Here is a 17731-nt window from a genome sequence, read left to right as displayed (position 1 = left end):
GGGGTAGAAAACACAAAAGACAAATCATGGACTGTAGGCCTACTGTGGACACTTAGAATGAAAACATCTCAAAAATTGTGTGGGAGGTCTATAACACAATCCAAGTTATTATACATCCTAAAACAGTTGAGTGCTCTGGTTAAAAAAAACCTGCAGCTGTAACGAAGGCTTTATTGCAACATGCTCTTACATGTCTCTTCTCTGCCTCTGCACCGATGTGTCCCTGTAGACATGACACCATCCTCTTGTGTGTGTTGTGGGACACCACACGCACCAACTCCATGCGCCGCTCAATCTGTAGAGAGGATAAGACATTTTTTTTTTTTTTTTTATTTAACCTTTATTTCACCAGGGAATATCCCATTGAGATTAAGAACCTCTTTTTCAAGGGAGCCCTGGCCAAGAGGCAGCAAACACAGAATACAGTTACATATTTACATAACATACAGACCTTAAACACGTCATGAGAAAAAAGTGCATGTTATGGAATTGGCCTCAATAACTCTTAGTTTGGATTTAAAAGTGCTCAAAGAAACAAATTCAGTTGTTCAGACATGGAAGTTCACAGATCTTAAGCAAATATCTTCAATATACAGAAGCACTGACTGATCGTCCGGTGATTGGAACTGGCTGCTAGTCTTGCATATCTCCAGCACTGACACAGAGCTGTGGAGAAAGGTCTGGCTGCACCCATTCCCGGATAAGGCAAACTTGGGCCAACTGGGCATCTTGCAACCTAGATTTAGTGACTTTTAAGAACCTTTTAGTGACTTTATTTCACCTACATTGGGAGAGGCGGGGTACACCCTGGACAGGTTGCCAGACTATCACTGGAGGGACACATAGAAACAGACAACCATTCACTCTCATTCACTCCTATGGGCAATTTAGAGTCATTAATTAAACCTAAGCTGCCAGAGGACTCCAACAAGCTCCACACAGAAGAACCACAGGCCGGATTCAAACTGTTTCTAACCCTTTTGCTGAAAGGCAAGAGTGCTTAGCACTTTATTCAAATCAAATATATTGGAATTCATTCCCATGCATGCTGGGCGGTATACGACCAGCAGTGCCGGGTCTCCAGTAAACTGGAGCACTTGTTGATTTTGAGTTTGTTTGATCAGCAGTAGGGCTGGGCAATATCACATTAAAAAATATATTGATATATTTTTAATATCGATATATTTTTAAATGTGATATGGAATTAGACCATATCGCATATGTCATAGTATAGTATAGTATAGTTCAAATTTGAGCTGTGATCCTTGCTCCAGGCAAGCTGCTTTATATATATATATATATATATATATGCTGCCTTACTAGGGATTGTCATATTTACTTATTTTGTAATGTTCGTTATTCTTTTCTCATATAAATAATATATATTTATTCCAGAAAAAAATGCCTATTTTATTTCATAGGCTATTTTTATTTAAGATATTTTTTTATTTAAATGTGCACAATATGGAATTTTATTTTATTTTTTTAAAAGGTACTCCTGTTGTTATACAGTATTTATGTGCACTACAATAAACGATTTCAATAAAACAACTTGTGACATGTCAAATTTGGCTTTGACTTTTACTGAACATTTGCACTCACTTTTGCGATAAAAATGTGGGATATGTATTGTGTATCGATATTCGGGCTAAATATATCGGGATATGACTTTTGGTCCATATTGCCCAGCCCTAATCAGCAAGTCAGATTTTGGAAATTGGAAAGTGGAATTGGCCAAGAAAATTGCAATGGGTGCAGCTGAGTGTCATGTAATCAAGGTCATTTGGTTGTGGAAATGTAGCTTTACTTTTATAGATGTTAGTTCTTGGACTGGACTACATCCTGTCTTGTTTGTGACAGCACTCTTAAAGAAGCGCACACATGGCGAGCAGTCTTTATTACCACAACACGCTGCCTCTATAAACCCTCACAGCAACAGAGTGTCTGCAGTGTTGATGGCTGATGAGGTCCAGTTCCATGTAGGCATTTCATTTGCAGCTGCCTCGAGGGAGTCGGGGGTCAAAGTTCACGCATGATTGATAAGGCTCGTCCCTGCGGAACAACGCTGGAATGTTATCTTTGAAACACATGACTCATCGGAAGTGTCTCTATAGCAACAACCGATGGGCTGTGTCCGAGAGCGAGGGGTTCTTTGCCTTTAAAAAGGCCTTTTTGATTACACAGGCGTTCTCCTGTGTGCTAGCTAACTACACAGATCCACTCTGTGCTTTTAGCCTGACAAGATATAATACTGTCATTGATGGGAGATGCAGCTATTCAGACAGAGGCCAACTGAAACTCTGCAGGATGACTATTCACTGTCCTTGTCATGCCAGGTGCCCAAGTGTGACAGTCAATGTCAACATTAGGGCTGCCTGTCACTACCCTATGAATAGAACTGATGATTGCAAGTTACGGTTCAAGTCTGCTTAAAAGTCTGATGATGCAAAGTACGGGTTTGAGTCAAAAGCAGATTACATGCATTGCTTCCAAACATAATAGGTGTGTCTACTGTTTTTCGTAAGTAAAAACTGATGAGAGAAAGTCTATCAGTCCCTCAAAGGGACAAACATGTACCCAAGAGCTGGGACAAACAATGTTCCAAATATAAATGGGAACACTGAGGTCTGGAGGGCAAAACGAGCAGAAATGGACAGAGACAAATGTACAGGGAGGATCAACCAAATACCAGACAATTGTGTTCCAAAAACAGAACGAAGTGGGAACTCAGGAATTCCACAGCAGATATCGGCCTCCGTGCAACGCCCCCCCTTCCCTCTGTTCTCGCGCTCTTACGTCATTCCCGACCCATGGTGGCCTCCGGCATTCCCAAAACAGCTGGGTCAAATACAAACATACACACACAAGCAAAGCACCCACATACACACACAAGCAAAGCACCCACTCGGATAAGTTATAGACTTGGGAACACTTCTTAGACCCAACCGAGTTTGTACCTGGCACAAAACAAGCAGGGGATTCCCCTCTCTGTGCTCTAACGAAGTTCCTGTGTGGGTGTATTGGAAATGTTTGGGTTGCATGGCACTGGGAGTATTCTTCTTCCTTCCATTGTAAGGAAATGGGGTTAGACACACGACACCATACAGTCAGAAAATAAAATGCGCGGAGGAGTGGGAGAACCTAGGCCAAGGAGTCCACACAGCAGGCAGCAGGGTGTGTTTTTCCTGCTGCTATGCGATGAGGTCAACACTTGGTCAATCCCATGATGCGTCATAGAACAGGGAATCCCAATACGAAATAGGATAGACGGACAGACATACAGACAGACAGACAGTCTGTGTGCCGGAGTTTGTTTATTGGTTCCTAAGAGAGGATGTTAACATGTCTGGACAAGTACTGAATGAACAAAAATAACATTACATGACGCATTAAGGGTGGAATTATGCAGTGCCAAAAAACAAAATAATCTGTTAGCATTATGGGTTTATGACAGGAGTGTCAACAACAGCTGGTTGCTTCCTGATAAAATGCTAAAGCCATCTATAAAGGGCGTGTGCAAGCAGGCAGGCACCCTGGTATTTCTGGAGCATTTCTGTGGTACCCCCCCCGGTGGATGCGATGCTATGTGGAGGAGCTGCATGGAAAGGACAGCTGGTACAAGAATGCCGGGTGGCTCTTCTGCACCCTGAGGATTGTATACGAAAAAGGTCTTTAGATGTACGGGCCAAGAATAAAGACTCACACCTGAGATGTAAATGAGATCGAATGAAGAGCAGAAATGTCAATTTGGCCATTGGAGATGATTTTGAGAAATTGGCAAACTATTCTTGGCCTTTTTAAAATAGAGAGCAAACGAAATGACATACAGTACAGGCCAAAAGTTTGGACACGCCTTCTCATTCAATGTGTTTCCTTTATTTTCATGACTATTTGCATTGTGATTCATCAAAACTATTAATGAACACATGTGGAATTATGCACTTAACAAGAAAGTGTGAAATCACTGAAAACATGTCTTATATTCTAGTAAGCAAAGGGTGGCTACTTTGAGGAATCTAAAATACAAGACATGTTTTCAGTTATTTCACACTTTTGTTGTTAAGTACATAATTCCATATGTGTTCATTCATAGTTTTGATGCCTTCAGTGAGAATCTACAATGTAAATAGTCATGAAAATAAAGAAAAACGCATTGAATGAGAAGGTGTGTCCAAACTTTTGGCCTGTACTGTATGTTTGTAGGCCAACTTGGAAGTAGCATGGGGTCTATTGAGAACTCGCCTATGGGGTTTTTGCATTGGATTTTGTATCATTGCAGAAAATACGTTCTGTGGCAAAACACACGTTTCTGATGCTTATGCCTTTTGTTCAGCAGGATTCTTTTATGTATTAGTTTCATGATTAAGCTAACATATAGAATCCTAATTACTTGAGGTATAAGGTAATTAAAATGGCAACCAAAAGGAAATGCTATAAGTTAGTTTTAAACCCTGAAGAGACAAAGTAAATCTCAGATGGTGCTTCCAAAGGTCTTTATTTATGCTCACTTTCATTTCTCTACAAGACTTTATAAATGCGAGCGATTACAGGAAGATTACACTGTGAAAATCCTGGTAAAAACAAAAATATTTTGTTGTTGAGTGTAGTAGAAGAAATGGGGAAAAGAAGGGGGAGACTGAGCGAAATCAAAGTCCTTCTTTTGTTATTGTTTAGCTTGAGAGACCCCTAGCAGTAGAAATGAAGTTTAACTATAAATCTAATACAGCTCACATATGAAGCACTGAACAAATATTCCAGGATTTCCTGACGTCTGTGTTTTAAGTGCAAAGAACAACACAGCCATCTCAGGAATTAAGGCGTCGTGTGATTGCTATCTCTCCATCTCTCACTCCTTTTTTCTTGACCCGACAGCAATGTTCCTATGAAGTAACAAACAGAGTCTCAGCGGCCGATTTCCAGACAGAAGCAGAACAACTGCGTCTTTGAGGAACAGTGAAAGTCAATTGTCAGTCATAATATAACGTCCTCTGCTCTGTGAAAAGCCCCGAAGCCGTTAGTCACCACTGTCCACTTGTCCAATTGCATTACGGCCTCTCATGCTGGCTAACTCTGATGTTCTAACTGTCACTCAAATACATGTTCGCTCATATAAGACCAAGATTCACAACACCTAAAAGAGGATAAGGTATTGAAAGTTTCAGTACCGTTTGTTTATGCAGCAGCTACATAAGAGGGTACAACAATGAAGGGTGTCAGACATTGTTGTGCTTACTGTTCTCAAGGAGGAACGCAAAGCCAGCTGAGTTTGTTTGAACATCTATTACGCCTCCCATTCAAACACAAAGACAATCTGCATCCCTGGAATGTCTTTGCTGAGCAGCCAATATTTTGTTCCAGCTGCACCTGCTGTCTGCCTCAGACGGGCTCAGGGGCTGGAGATTTTCCCGGGGGAAATCCCTGCACCAGCGCCTTTCACACGCACATAGAGCTATATAGATATATTCAATTCAATTGGCTTTATTGGCATGACGTAACAATGTATATATTGCCAAAGCAAGCATCAGAAAAAAAGATAACAACATACTTAACTTATATTGTCTTAGATTGAGTCATCTATTGATCATTATTATTATTGTTGTTTATCTATCTATATATTTGTTTTCGCTTTCTGGGGTGGGGATTCTGTTCTGAGTGTTCCTGTATGTCTGTGTTTTATTGTGAAAAAACTGAATAAACAAAGTTTAAAAAAAGAAAAAGATAACAAGATAAGGAAAGCAATATTTACAATAAATTATTACAATTCTGTTATTAATTTTAAAAGAAAAGAAAAACTAATAACAATAAAAGAAAGCAATATTTACAATCATTGAATTACAATCAACATATAATTTATACAATCTAACTGTCCCAGCAAAAAAAGAAGAAAAAATAAAATAAAAAAAATATATATAGATATATGTAGAGATATGTAGAGATATGCTTCACGAGCCTCTATGCAGCTTGTTGTTACTCCAGACGCGTTTCTTAACCATGTGTCAGCAAACATTCCCATGAGTTTGCAGGTTACCAAGTGTGACACCCACTGATTAGCAAACTTCAACTAGAGCAGAGGATCTAATAAGTGGTATCAGCTGCTGTTTGGTTGGCATGGAAACTTGCATACTTTTGGGGTTGGTCAGCACATGGTCCAGCTGCTCTTTAAGCTTCAATCAGACTCTTTCCTGTCAAAGACAGTGGAGAAGTCCGAACTAAATGCTGCATGTTATATTTGTGTTAGATGATGAGCTCACTGCTTTGGTGTGTGTTTTGCATCCAATACTGATCATATTTTAATATTAACCATAAGAGACCCACCATGGGCCCATTTTTTGCCTTTGTTAGGGGGAGACAGGGGGCACTTAGGGGGAGAAAGCGGATCAAAAGTAGATGCCACATAGAAGTGGTGTACATTATGTCACCTGGATTATTTTGCACCTGTATGGTCCTCCGCATCTAAAGGTCAACTAAGGAAATTACAAACTGCCTAGAACAGAGCTGCCAGGTTGGTTTTACTTTGTTCCATGAGAACAAACACTATCAGTATGCACCGTCAACTTTCCTGGTTAATGGTAGAGTACAGGTTGGCGTGCAATACAACAACATTTTTTAGAAACACTGTCTATTCTTTTCAACCTGTTTTCTTATATAACCAAATTGTCAGATGTGATCAGGTTCATTCTTATGTGACAAGGTCAGCTAATGGTGGTCAGATGATGTTACCATGTCCAAAATCAAATGCCTTAAAGAGAACAGTTATTTATCGTGCTATCAGTTATTGGAATAATTGCCCACTGAATATACGTGAACTGAATAGTAAAGTATCTTTTAATTATTACTTGAGAATGCACTATTTAAATTTGTGAGTAGTGAATTAACATATTTACTGTATGAAAGTGAGAATTAATGTAATAGATATGAATGTAATAACTTATTCGGAATGATTTCTGATGACGTATATAATAATGTCTACGATGTTTAATTGTTAAGTGATTTTTGTGTTCTCTTGTGGACCCCAGGAAGACTAGCTCGTCCCACTTTTGGTGACAGCTAATGGGGATCTTTTTAACAATAAACAATAAACAATCCAAAAGCTAAGAACTTGAAGAATAATTTAAGTGGCAGCTCAACCCAGTGTGTCAGGTTTTTCTAGTCTGAATGCTGTAGGTCTCGAGTGTGTTGAGGCTGTGATTATCCCAGAGGTCAAAACAGGTCCTTGTAGACAGTGAGGTCAAGACTCAGGAAATGCCCTCACTGCAATGAAATGGCTACTTTGGGGATCAACATCATCCTACATGAAAAAGATTAGGCTAATTAAATCCACAAGAGTATCTGCTTTCTAGTCATTCCAAATGTATGCAATTTCAAGACTGATTAGGGAAACCAGTATGCAGAAATGTTCAGATACACCATTTTTAAATACATTTTTCCAAAAATTACATAGTATAAGTGTAATGTGGACACTTTTGTAAAGGGAGACTCGTGGAAACCCAATGGGCCAATTTAATAATGAGATTGCCCGTTTTTCCCATGCCAAAATTCATCATTTATTAGCCTTACAGACAAACTGGCATGACATGGTTGGGTCTAATGGATGCCATAGCTATACTAGTTTTATACCAACATGCTCTCACTAGCTTGAGCCTGCTACAGCCTCTTAAAGACAGTGATGGTTTCGAGGGTCTCATAGGGTTAACCCATTGAAGCCTGGAAAGCGGATACGTCGTTTTGTAGTATTTGTATAAGCTCTCAAATACTTTTTGAATTTCATTTCTATCTGCTACAGAGGCTGAAAAATCTATTATTTAGTAGAAGCGTTGACACTTCTGTTGAATTTCCAGAAAAACTTCAGGTTTTAGGGGCTCATTTTAAAATCGCCCAGAGGTTTTACAGGAAGTTTTAGGCGTCAATGGGTTAAGAGAAGTCAAATTCAGAGGTGTAGCAGATGGACAGTAGTTTTGTGAACCATACTGATTTGATTCAGAAGAGACAAAAACTGGTCAGTGTAACTCCAGCCGCTTGCTAACAGACGCAGCCATTCCAGTGTTAAGTGCTGGTCAGAGCTCGCCGGTCGGATTAATGATTTACCTGTAAGAGGTCATCGCTGAGGACTTCTGTTTTCTCCGCTCTGTGGGTGAGAAAAGACAACAGAGAGCACAGAGATTAGCACTGACAGACAACCAGAGCAGATAAGTAGTTGTACTTCATTACACTGTGCAGTCAGTGTGAAAATATCTGCTAGACGAATGACACAGCTCTTGAAAGACTGGTTTCCAGCTTGAACACTAAAGTACTGTCAGGGCACCTGGGCATCCGTGGGAATTTTTCAAGAGAGGGTGGGTCTCTTTGCTTTACTGCCATGGTAACAGGCTGGGGGCAAAACATGTCTCTCTTCTGACTTCACTGCTGCAGCTGCACCAAGGCATCTCTACTCATGAACAAGCTTGAATTCTATCTGATAATAAACATTACAAATGTGACGTCTCTGTTAAGCCCAATTACACAGAAGGCATGTTTGTCCTGGTAAGAAGTTTTGATTTACTTAATCCACAGCTAGCAAGGCTCACGGCGTCATTCAAAGGGTAGCCACCCGGCCCTGCTCAGCCTGAGCCTATTAATAGTAAACTAATAGTTGGACTTGAAGAGGTCAGACAGATTAGATTCACTTAAAGGGAGAAGGCTGGGAAACACAGGCTCAGCTCATACTGCTTATCAACACCTTCACACAGGCTTCTGTGGCTACTGGAGGGCCTCAATGCAGTCAAGTGACTGGGGACAAGTTGAATGCCTTGGTATAGTTGCAACTTAAAGACTCATTGAGCAGAAACGCAAAGTCTAGATTGCAGTATAGTTGAGGTTGACAGTTTGATACGAGCTGTATTGTAATTTTTTGAAGGTACACGTTATATTATGAAGCAAATACATCAATTATGCATCTGTAGGGCATAACCCTATTTTATTGGCCTGTTTATAAGAATTGACACACCAAACCAAATTTTAATCTATTGACACCAATTCTGAGACTTCAACTCTAACTTCTAACTGCAGATACAACATGTGGCAATGGATTGCTGTAGAGTTAAATACTGAGTAGACAGCAAGCCATAACCTTGTTAACCATATGCCTGGATACACTATTTCATAAGGATATAATGAAGAAACTGTATAAGATGTGGGTTGTCAATACACAATGCTCCCAAAAGAAGGTCTTTATTGGCTCCATCATCACATATTTCATTGTTAGCATTTTATTAAATTATATATCCAAAGATTGTGTTTTTTAGAATAATTCTGGAAACATGAGTTGCACTACAGAATGCACAACATCAGACAGTGAATTTAATTCAAACAGAAACATATGTCCAATTTGTGTAAATACCCTGAGACCACATTAGTCTGTCTGTATATATGTTGTAGGATGTAGCATTTCCTTTCCTGACATAATTCAATGTTGTGTTACTTGTTCAGGGTTATTAGGCCTTTGCATTTGGTCTTTGGTCTGGTTTTAGCATCCTTCCCCTGAAGAATCAGTATTGGTCTCAAAACATATCTCATCATCATTCAAGCTCTAACAGACATGCATGGAAACACCTGGCAAAGTAATCAAAACCACTCTGTGATTGTTTCCACTACTGTAGGTGTTTCCAGGAACACAAACTGACAAGGTGAAAACAATACCAACCACAAGCTGGTTGCCAGGTATTATCCACAACCTTTGCCAATGATAAATATAAGAAGATTGAGTCATTTCAGTACCATGCAATGTCAATTATATTATACTACCTATGAAATAGAGCTAATGAACAGACTTCCAGTATTACACTCCTATTCCCCCTTTTTCCTCATGTGACTCTAACATCAAACTTTCTCCTTTTCCTGTTACGCACAATGAAGACTGTGCAGGTATTGTTCTATCTAACTAATGTGCAAACTTTTCCAAGTGCGGGTTCAGCCCTCTGACTGTAGTGACGTGTTGACAGTGGCTTGCCTGCATTTTGGGTAACTGGAGCTCCAAAACGCAGCTTGGGCGCTCCTCCAAAAACTGCTCTCTGTGAACTATAGTAACCTCGTCACAGCTGCTTTCAATTACAACACAGAGGCAGGGAGCAGGGAGAAACTGAGAGAGACTGACAGAGAGGGGATGATAGTTTTGGGGGTTTGAAGGAAAGAAATACAAATACAGAAATTTTGGGGGCTGGGGGGGGGGGTTAAAGACTCCTAAAAGTGCCAAACCAGAATAATCTAGAGGCTGGGGATGAATGGAAAGATTTTCTCTGGAGGAGAGCCACGGCAGAGCTGATGAGTGAGGGAGGACCTATAACCCACAGAAACCTACTGACAAGACTTCCAGCTAGCTGCGGAAAAAAATGTGAGCCACACACACACATTATAATGAACGCACACAAGAGAGCGTGATTATACAGCCACAATATGGAATCCATGTTCTGGTGTAGTCTACACGCTGAAGAGCTCTTTATGTGGTCCTGTCAAGGGTTTAATCTAAAACACCACTGTATTCATCAAGCAGACTTATCCTGTCACGCCTATGGCTCATGTGCATATGATCATTCAGTATGTTAATATGAACATAAATAACTTCCAGCATAACTTCAGTTCGAAGAGTTTGACGGACTACAACATACTTTCTTAGGGGCCAAAGTTTAGTCAGTTTCAATCAAACTTTGGTGCAGTTAAATCCTTGTTACGGCTTGTTTGGTCGCTTGTGAACGCTCCAATCATACTCTGGTGCGGACCAAAACAACCAGTCCGACACTACTTACTTTTACTTTCAGTAGCTGACATTTAAAACACTACTCAGCTACTTAAAGTGTCCGGCAGGTTTGGGATGGCAACTCGTAGAAGGTTACTGGTTAGTGCATGGCAATTAGCTGCATCCTTGCAAGTGACACGGGAATTACGTGTGTCATCAACGCAATTCCTGTTAGCTAAAGTTAGTGGTTTCCATGGCAGTTTAATGTGGAAGTGAGATGGAAAAGATCCTGTTTTTTATCTGTGTAGTTTTCCTATGCGGCCTCAATCATTTGCTGGCTCCCTACATTGTCACTAAAGTCATCAAAACCTTGAGAACCCCTGGACTGCAGCATAAAAAGCAACAAGGACTTCAGCTTGGGGCGGCTGTGGCTCGGTTGGAAGACCGGTCTCCCACTGATCGGAAGGTTGGTGTTTCGATCCCTGACCATGTCGAAGTATCCTTGGCCAAGATACTGGACCCCAAATGGCTCCCGATGCTGCGTTCATCAGTGTATGAATGAATTCCCAATAGTGGCAGGTGGCACCGTTGTAGGATAACCTCGGCCACCAGTATGAATGTGTGTGTGACATAATGGGTGAATGAGTGCAGTCAAGCTCTTTGGATAAAATCGCTATATAAGTGCAATCCACCATTCAATTGAATTCATTCAAATTTACCATTCACCTGAAAAGTTAAGCTACAAGAAAACCTGATGAGGGTATATTTTGCCCTAACCCGGTTGTAATTTAATAATCAGAACACATGAAGCCACTTAGATCATTATAAAAGCAACACTTTTGTGAACCAACCCCAAAAAGCACTGTGTCAGAGATGCAAAAAATAGGCTGTGAGGACGGGCAACAACAAACAAAACAACAATTGTTTTGCCGGCATCAGCTGACCTAGAGCGAATAGAGCTGACCCCATCGTGCCTCACCGAAGCAGCAGCCTTTAGAGAAAGTGTGTCACTGTGCAGCACCGCATGTGACTTCTTAACAACATGAGATCCTCGCTGCACAGCCGCGGCCACTACATCAGAATGGTAACCATGGCGATGTACTACTAAAGTGGAAGGGGAGTAAGTGAATACTGCAGCCATAAGCACAATAGAGCGGCTGTTAGCGGCCACTCAACACAATCAGGGAGGGTCTGCCTCTTACGGCTGCAACAGTTGGCAGCTTAAGGCACAAGGTAATGGATACTGGACCCAGATGAAAGGAGCTCCGGGAATAATTGAGTGACTCAACTCATACAAGCTCCGTAATGTGGCTGATTATGTGAGCTATTCGCTAACCTTAGACCTGCGCAACAACATGCAAAACATGAAGGATTTTATACATTCAGGGCGTACTGTTGTGGTACAAAGATAAACCTGTGCATCATGACTAAGCAAGATTCTCCCTTCCCAGCACTATGTTGTCACAATAAATGAAGGTGTAGTTAAATAAAAGGTTGGTCCTAATTTCCCAAAACACCCAATGAAGTTATAAAACAGCTCATATTGTGCAGAGCCCAAAAATATTAAGCTTGCTCTCATACAACACAAAGCATAGCAGCAAATTATCACATTTGAGGAGCTTGAATCAGCAAATATTTAGCATTTTGCTTAATATTTGACTCAAATGACTCATCAATTATGAAACGTGTTGCCAATAAATTTCTATCAAATGGTTTCAGCTCTAGTATCAGGACAATTTCTCAACATTACTCAAAAGAGTGTAACATTACTATGTTTGAATACGATATAAATTCAGTTTTCTAAATACTGTGACTGTTTGTCTCTTGAAGATACTTCAGTTTCAAATGATCAAGACTGCTCAGTAGTACATAAATTACTGCAACTGAGGCAAATTATTGGGATTATTGGGATTAAAATGGCCAATCTTGGAACAAACCTCTAATTGGGTCTGACAAAGGTTTAGGGGGCTATTTCTGGGATTCAGGTGTAGCCGGTGGAAATCCTGTAGCCAGTTTATCTCTGTTACCTAATATAGTAAACAGCTAAATTGTCGTCAGGCTTCAGCCAATGGTTTGCAAGATTGCATTTTTGGCTGATGTGTTCTGCCTGTTTTGCTTTTCACAGGGACTGTTTACTTACAGTCCACCAAACCCTGCTTAATCTACAATCTACAATCTTAAACCAGAAACTTTTCAACCCCTAACTATTGTCCCATTGCCGACAGATTCTGCCTTCATATTAACCTGATTATTGAGATAATAAAATACCTAACATCTTCATTTTTGCCATAGTTGTGTCACATTTTTCTGTCCCACCAATTTAGTAAACAACCAAACAGCAGCCTGGCCTCATTTTAATCAAACCAAATTTTAATCTATTGACACCAATTCTGAGACTTCAACTCTAACTTCTAACTGCAGATACAACATGTGGCAATGGATTGCTGTAGAGTTAAATACTGAGTAGACAGCAAGCCATAACAAAAATAATGTAACTGATGCCTGGATACACTATTTCATAAGGATATAATGAAGAAACTGTATAAGATGTGGGTTGTCAATACACAATGCTCCCAACCAGTAAACAACCAAACAGCAGCCTGGCCTCATACTCTTGGTCTTGTCCATCACTAGCAGTTCCACAAAGTCATCCCAGCTGACACACCTCTTTGTCCTCGAGGCGCTGGCCTGATCAGACGAGGGGGGAACGCCCAGAGTCACCTAACCTTGTTAATTCAACAGTGACATTTAGCTGATCCCTGTGGGGAAAAGTTTCTTTTCAACACAACTCCCTCTTGAGTTATCTAGGACTTCCACTTACAATAGGTCAGCGTTAGGTTGCACAACACTGCGCTAGAATGAAGATTGCGGTTGTTACATATGGCAACAAAAAGGATCATATAATGCAACTTCTCTCAGCTGAGGTGCATGGGGTGATTTTTAAACTATTTGTGATTTTACTGACCCACTGTGGAAGCCACCATTGGGCTTTCTTGGGGGATTTCAGGTCTTCTTGTGCAGTGACACTTTTCATGTCATACCACCTGTATTTGGGCACTAAAAATGGTGCACAATGTTTTCTAAGCCAATCTCCAACACTATTTGAATTACTGATTGATTTTTTTCTTATTTCCCATGGGCCACCCCAGTTCCAACTCATTAAAAAAATCCTGGAATTGCCACTGAACCCCCCCCAAAGTTGGCACCCTCGCTGCATCAACGCACTGGCTCCATTCAAACGAATAAGAGGGCTGTGTTCTTTCACGCAGGGCTACTGTCAGTCTGAATAAGGCCATGAAGCAGCAGAGTCCTGGCTGGTTTCTTACTCTTTATGCTAAGCTACACTTACTGGCTGTAGCTTCATATTTAACAGACAAAGAGTGGGATCTGTATCTCCACCAGAGAGCAAATAGGTGTATTTCCCCAACTTTTGCAGCTCCTTTGCTACCAACCAGCACAGTGACTTATTCCAGCTGCTAGTTAAAATCAGTTGAAAAGTTGCAATATTAACCAACCTTACAGGAAGAGTTCTAACAGCTTAGATATGTGTGTTGTTGGTTTAACCTTGTATGTCTCAGGTCCAACAGATTAAAGGCCTCTTCCTTCCTTTACCTTTGACCTCTCCTCGTTAGCGGCTTCTGTCCTCACTCCTTGATTGAAGAACACTGATTATCAAATTCCTTCCTCGGCCATTGACAAACTTATCTTAAGACTGTTTCCCTCACATTCAGGGCTGATGTCATAATCACAAGCAAAACAGTGCCGATTACCGACCTCATTCTAGGTCTGCGGAGCATGATTGTTAGTTTATCTTTAAGCAGATAGTGATTATACCCCGTTTATATGTTATCTCCTTTACAGGTGTTCCTATCCGACCATGTTAACGTTCAGCAAACATGCATGTATAGGGCCAAGGAGTTGAAAGATGGCCAACTTAAATAAGCTTCCACAAAGATATAAAAATCCTTGTTATTCTCCCTGGCATGAGTCACATGCTGTTTTTTTCCCTGCACCTCAGTTTCACTCTCTCTCCACATCAATCTTCCCAGATTTCTCTCTCTCCTGTTCTCTAGAAAGCGTGTCTCTGGGAGGCAGTTTCCTGTTTGTAGAAGAAGAAGGAGAGACTTCCTCAGAGCGGCTGCTCGCTGGACACAGTGTTCTGCCTTTGCACAATCACAGGAACCCAGGGGGCAGCGGAGAGGGCCTTTGCACTCCTCACTTTTGTAGCTGCAGATGCACAAGCATGCACAAACGTAATGGCAGAGTATGCTCGCTTGCCTTAATCCAAACGCTGACAGATCAGTCATTGAGTACAGGCATGTATGTGAGTGCATGAGGGATTAACCCTGCATGTGCAGACAGAAGAACAAACCACTACTGCATGCACGCACACATACATACAGATGTCTGTTTTCTGCATTACGCTCTCTCCAGTTGTAATTTACTGCTGGTATACTGCAGTGAGGAAATTATGAGTATTCCAGCTGTGCCTCAAAGTAAGCCCAAAGTTCTTCAAAATGTTTGCTCCGCTGGTAAAGAGCCAGAGCCAAAACATCCTGTTTTAATAAATAAACAGAGATATATTTTTTTTTCTAGCAGCACATTGTCCTCTATTACTTATTCTATTTAGGGTAGTATTTTTATCCCTATAAAGGCAACTGAAAATCCAGAATAATATTAATGTAATGTCATAGATTACTATAGATTATACAAACTATGCATTTCACTGTAAATCACATCTATAAATGATAACTGAGAAAATGTAGAATAAATAGGGATAAAATATATAGCTAAATAAACATTATTATTGTTCAGTTTCAGTCAATTGCTGACTTTAAAAAAATGAATAGCTAATACCATTTCTAAATCATGTTTTCTGCATTTTTATATTGTGTAAAAAAATTCAGAATGGCACATATCGGACAGCATATACACTATGGCTGTGCATCTTCACTGGTCTCACGATTCGATTCGATTGCATTATATCCTCAATTTTTTTTATATTAGAACACATGGTTACTTTTTCATCAATAAATTATACTGGTCTGATAAATGTGGGTTCACTTTTTATATCTAAAGTGCTTAACAAACTGTATAGCTGACTTTTGGAGACAAGTTGTAGTTTCTAATAACTTTCTACTGCTCTAAGGACATTGCTGATAACCAAAATTTCTGTAAAAAATAAATAGCATAGGCCTAGCCTACTACCAACATTATCTGTCTGACTGTCACTGCATCGATGCAGAATCATCCATATCTGGATTGCGATGCATCCATTATACAATTATTTTCAACACCCCTAATATACAGTGATGTCAACCTGTATATCTGTCGGGCTCTAGTTTAATATTCTTTAATAAAGTTATTGCTTGCATTGTCATGTCAGTACAAAATCCACTTAGAAAAAAATTTTTCATTCTAGCTCAAAAATTAACTATAACAGTCATATTTCATGCTATTTAAATACAGAAACTACACACAGTTTTGTTTTCAGCTTCATCTGGTACCATCCACCCGCTGCCAGCCCCGGGGTGCCAAACCCTGCTGGCTCCCACATACACACACTGACAACCCCAAAACACACACACACACACACACACACACACACACCAACATGGTCTCACAGAAATCCGTGAAATAGCCACGGATTTCGCTTAACTCAAAATCCGTGGAATAGCCACGGAATCGTACAGTCATATTTTTCTGGCGAGATCTTCACCACAAAGTGATTATGTACATTCACTGAGTGAATATTTAGAAAATAAAACATATATTTCTCGCTAGAAATGTGATCAAAATCCATTTTTATGCAGAAACAAAGTCAAAATATTGATTTTTTCACTAAAAATGAGAGAACTGTCCGCCATGTTTTTTGTTCTGACCGCCGGGACCTTGAAAGTCACGTGACTTGGAACAAACCAATAGGAAAAAATATCAATGGGATGGCCACGGGATATGACTGTCATTAACTTGCATTGTAGCGAAATCCGTGTCAGTTTCACGAAAAATTGAGTGATTCCGTGGCTATTCCATGGATTTTGAGTTAAGCGAAATCCGTGGATATATTTCACGGATTTCTGTGAGACCAGGTTCCACACACACACACACACACACACACACACACACACACACACACACAAACACGCACACACACACACACTGGCACACATGATGTGAGCCAACCTCTCATGATGAAAACACCCTCTGGCGTGTCTCACCCTCCTGTCCACACAGGGCCTGGCTGCAGCCATCGCTACTTTAGACATCGGGTTACAGAGGGACACTGAGTCATCACACAACAGCATAGTGGCACATAGTTAACAAGCCTAAACACTGCAGAATGCTTTCTCATTGTTCGGCTTTATATACTTTCAGAGGGTGCATTCATTCCCCTAATAGCTTAGACACTGCACTGTGTTATAAGTTCAGAGAGAGAAAATGCCTGAAGTGGAGACAGAGACACTTATCCATCACTTACACACAATAATCTATTTTATATGTTTTAGGTTTGATGTCTGAGCGTCTAGTGTTTCTCAAATGGAGAGAGCTCTTACTGCCACTTTATCAGCACGGAGTGAAAGTGAACCTGGCAGAGTATATAACAGCTCATCCTCTGCTGCAGCATATCAGTCTTGTTGCTTCTATTTTCCCTTTGTTTGACGTCTGAACTCAGCTGCACAGAGGGCAAGTCCAGAAATACTACTGCGCAACAAAGGTTAGGCCTCTGCTAGGGTTGGGCTATATGGCCCTAAAAGAATATCACGATATTGCAGGCATTTTTTGCGATAACGATATTCTTGAAGATATTAGGAGATACCTAAAAAGATACAGAAAATGTATAAATAATTAAAAATCTAAAATGTAGTGTGAAGTGCAAATCTCAACAGTTGCCAAATACAAAAAATTTACTCTCGACTCTTGAGTATGAGCAAATAATTAAAATAACCATTTAGGTGGTTTCGGGGGCATATTTTAATGAAATATTGTAAAGGAGAATAAAGGTTCTTATATGTTTTATTTAAG

At 40.3% G+C, this 17731-nt stretch overlaps 1 protein-coding gene across 4 annotated transcripts in view; it reads right to left on the bottom strand.

The window, feature by feature from the left end:
* Nucleotides 1-17731, bottom strand: part of arhgap17a (Rho GTPase activating protein 17a) — a 48162-nt gene that overhangs the window by 27255 nt on the left and 3176 nt on the right. For all 4 annotated transcript variants that reach the window (XM_059324348.1, XM_059324349.1, XM_059324350.1 and 1 more), the window contains exons 2-3: nucleotides 8086-8125; nucleotides 191-295 (exon numbers count right to left, since the gene is read on the bottom strand). In XM_059324348.1, coding sequence (XP_059180331.1) covers nucleotides 191-295; nucleotides 8086-8125 — 145 coding nt within the window. The remainder of the gene's footprint in view (nucleotides 1-190; nucleotides 296-8085; nucleotides 8126-17731) is intronic.

Source organism: Centropristis striata, chromosome 21, assembly GCF_030273125.1.
Source record: "Centropristis striata isolate RG_2023a ecotype Rhode Island chromosome 21, C.striata_1.0, whole genome shotgun sequence".
Taxonomy (NCBI): domain Eukaryota; kingdom Metazoa; phylum Chordata; class Actinopteri; order Perciformes; family Serranidae; genus Centropristis; species Centropristis striata.
Note: the sequence above shows the minus strand (reverse complement) of the source record. Positions and strands in the feature narration are given on the sequence as shown.